The following is a 3149-nucleotide window of genomic DNA, read 5'->3' as shown; positions in this document are numbered from 1 at the left end:
AAATTTATGTTGTATTGGGTTCAGATGAACTCGGTACCATCACCCTACACCCGCCTCTGTTAGGACTAGATATGCTTTGCGATACTTAATTTATACTGCTATTATATGTCTTAGCAAGAACTTGATGAACAATATCTTTACTTACTCTTAAACTTATGTTGATACTATTGCCTCTTAAATCATGCTAAAAACTTAATTTGTAATGCTATTACCCTATTATACTTGTAATGCCATAAAATTGGCTATGACCATTTGCCAGCTTGTCCAAGCTGCATGGCATTTACAGCTATATAAAATTGATCTTGAAATTGCTTGATATTTTTCATTTTTTTTTCAAAAAATTGTTATTTTTTCCGGAATCAGTGTTTGTCCACGAAAATTTCAAATTTCACTTAAAGTTGAATTTCGGATTTTTTCGGAAATTTAAAAAACTCCAAAAAGCTGTTTTTCAAAATTTTCACTTCCTCACAAAAATTCAAAAACCGCTCTAAATTGTATTTATATCCAAACACAACTCTAATTTTCAAATATTATTTTCACTTAAATTTTTTCTGTGGAAACTTTACAATTCTTACGTCCAAAACGCCCACTAAGTCAAACCCAAAAGTCATTTATCGATGAGAATTGTTTGAAATCATATAAAAAGATAACTTATTGACGAGACTGATAAGATGTACCCTGAAATATTTCCTTTCTATAATAGGAATTACACATAAAATCTAACAAACAAATATTTCAGCTCCAAAACATGTAATAACACAAGGAAATGGACTTGGTGAAAAGCTAAACTTGACAATGTAGAAGTGCAGTTACAATAAGCCATCACTGGAAAATTCATTGTTAGCATAAGAACTAGTCTGAAATTGAGTGTTCAATGGAACACTAGTTTGAGCTAAAAAACTGGACTGAAGGTATTCCCTCTGATTAAAGAACTGGTTTTGGCCTAGGATTGAGGGGAAGTTATGTGATAAAAAGCTGAATGTTGAATCCTCTCTTAACTCTAAATTGGAGTTGGTTGAAAAAATGACGGACTGATCTTGGGATGACTGGAAATTGTAAAAGTTGCATTGGGCTTGGTTTTTGGTTTCTGAGTGAAAATGGCCTTGTTGGTATCTCTGAAAATCACTTACAGATTGAATCTTGGCGTCATTAACTGATGAAAACAAGCTCAAATTTCCATTTGGGCTTTCATTCTGAACTCCACATTCATATTTTGGAATGTCACTGTATTCTTGACTAACTTTTGAACTCTGTTCAAGAACAAATTGGCCTTCTTCATTTTCAACATTTATAGTTCGCCAGTTCAGTGCTTTATTTGTCGAGTCAACCTTCCTGGAGAGGACTTGAAAAGGATTATTTTCAAGTGCGTCAATTGCAGCTTTAGCTTCTTTGATCAGCCAATCGATGGCCTTACTTGGACGGTCATAGCCAAGTCGATCTTGAACATCATAGAACTGAATTGCAGTGTTTGGTGAGAGCCTAACTCGTCTGTCCCTCGGACCGCTGGCTGTTGAAACCTTGCTGTGCCGGTCTTTTCGTCCTGTAGCTCGGACAATGCGGCTTCTGTGGACTTCTATCACATCAGTGTTGGTTCTCTTTGGCTTCTTTTTTGGTGATACATTCTTGATTTCTTGTTTGAAACTAGGACATTGTGCGTTGTTTTGGTGCTTTGGGACTAAAGTTGCGCTAGGGGAAGTGAAATTAGCCCATTTTGCGTAGTGGGAATCTGCGTGTGTTTGGCATAATTGGTGAAAATGATGGTTTTGGTAATGACTTGGGAGGATATTTTCTTGAAAAACAATGTCTTCCTTTTCTTTTTCTTCTTCTTCTGATGATGATTTATAGTCTTCATCTAATACTTGAAGCTGATGATTCATTGGAAAATCCAGATTTGAAGTAATTTTCTTCTTGCTTTCTTCTATTTATTGACTTTTAAATTTTTTCAAATGTAGTTGGCGCTTGACAATTGCTTTATACAAAAGACTGTGACTTTGGGCCCTCAAATATTAGCTTCCCAGTAGCTTGTACTTTGTAACAGCTATATAAAGTGTAGTAAATACTGAAATATACTGAAAAAATCATACTGTTTTGTTAAGTACTCCTGTAGAATAGGAAATAGCTGTCATGCAGGTAAGTATCCTGCGTGACAGAAGGTCACGAGTTCAAGCCGTGGAAATAGCATATTGTATAATTATAGGCTACGATTGTGTACGATAGACTTTTGTGGTCCAGCTCTTCCTCGGATCCCGCGCATAGCGGAAACTTAATGCACTGGGGTGCAAATAAGTATCCTAGTTTGTTTATGTTTGTCTACTAATTGCCAATAAAGTATACATAGTTACAAAGACTAAATAACTAGTAGCTAGTAGGGTATGGTAGAACGGTAAATGTTCATTTAAGCAGAGGTCTCGAGTTCATAATTCGAGAATGTAATCCTCTTCGACAAGGAGCACTTAACCCATATAGTGGGTTTTCTAGCTAGCGCAAATTGAGTCCGGATTAATTGAGGCTTTGGTTTCGACACCGATTGCTCGGGAGTGGATATACCTCATTACGTTATCCTAAGCAGTGTCACGGGACACTCGTTTTATTGAATTCTTTTTACTTGATCTATATATATAAATAAGAAACAAAATGAAAATATTACTACTCCCTCCATTCAAGGTTATGTGAACCTATTTCCTTTTTGGTCCATTCCAAGAAGAATGACCCCTTTCTAAAATTTCAGTTCTACCCTTAATGAGAAGTTTTACGGAAAATGCCTAAAAATGCCACTCAACTAACATAAATGGCCTATCTATGACATCCGTCAAAAGGTCGTCCTATTCATGCCACTAACGTTATACTTTTGGCCTATTTATGCCATTGTCTACTAACAATTCCATTTTCTGGTTTTTAAATAATAAGAATTAATTTTTCGACCCCACCTTTGCCATGTATCTTTATATTACTGGTTCTTCTTTAATTGACCATGCATTTCTTTTAACCCTGATTATGTATAATGAACCATGCCCAACCCGATAAAATCCAACCATCTTTTAACCCAACCCCTAATTCCTTGTCACAACCCAAAATCTAACTAGTCATGATGACACCTAACCCAACCTGCTAGGTAAGCCAATTAACAACTATCCAATTTAATGAGATTT

At 35.7% G+C, this 3149-nt stretch overlaps 1 protein-coding gene across 1 annotated transcript; it reads right to left on the bottom strand.

The window, feature by feature from the left end:
- Positions 1-676: 676 nt before the first annotated feature.
- LOC104221983 (transcription factor TCP3-like) lies at positions 677-1913 on the bottom strand. Its single transcript, XM_009773147.2, has one exon. The coding sequence runs from the start codon at positions 1875-1877 to the stop codon at positions 810-812; it is 1068 nt and encodes a 355-aa protein (XP_009771449.2). The 5' UTR covers positions 1878-1913; the 3' UTR covers positions 677-809.
- Between the last annotated feature and the right edge of the window lie 1236 nt (positions 1914-3149).

This window comes from Nicotiana sylvestris, chromosome 8 (assembly GCF_000393655.2).
Source record: "Nicotiana sylvestris chromosome 8, ASM39365v2, whole genome shotgun sequence".
Lineage (NCBI taxonomy): Eukaryota > Viridiplantae > Streptophyta > Magnoliopsida > Solanales > Solanaceae > Nicotiana > Nicotiana sylvestris.
Note: the sequence above shows the minus strand (reverse complement) of the source record. Positions and strands in the feature narration are given on the sequence as shown.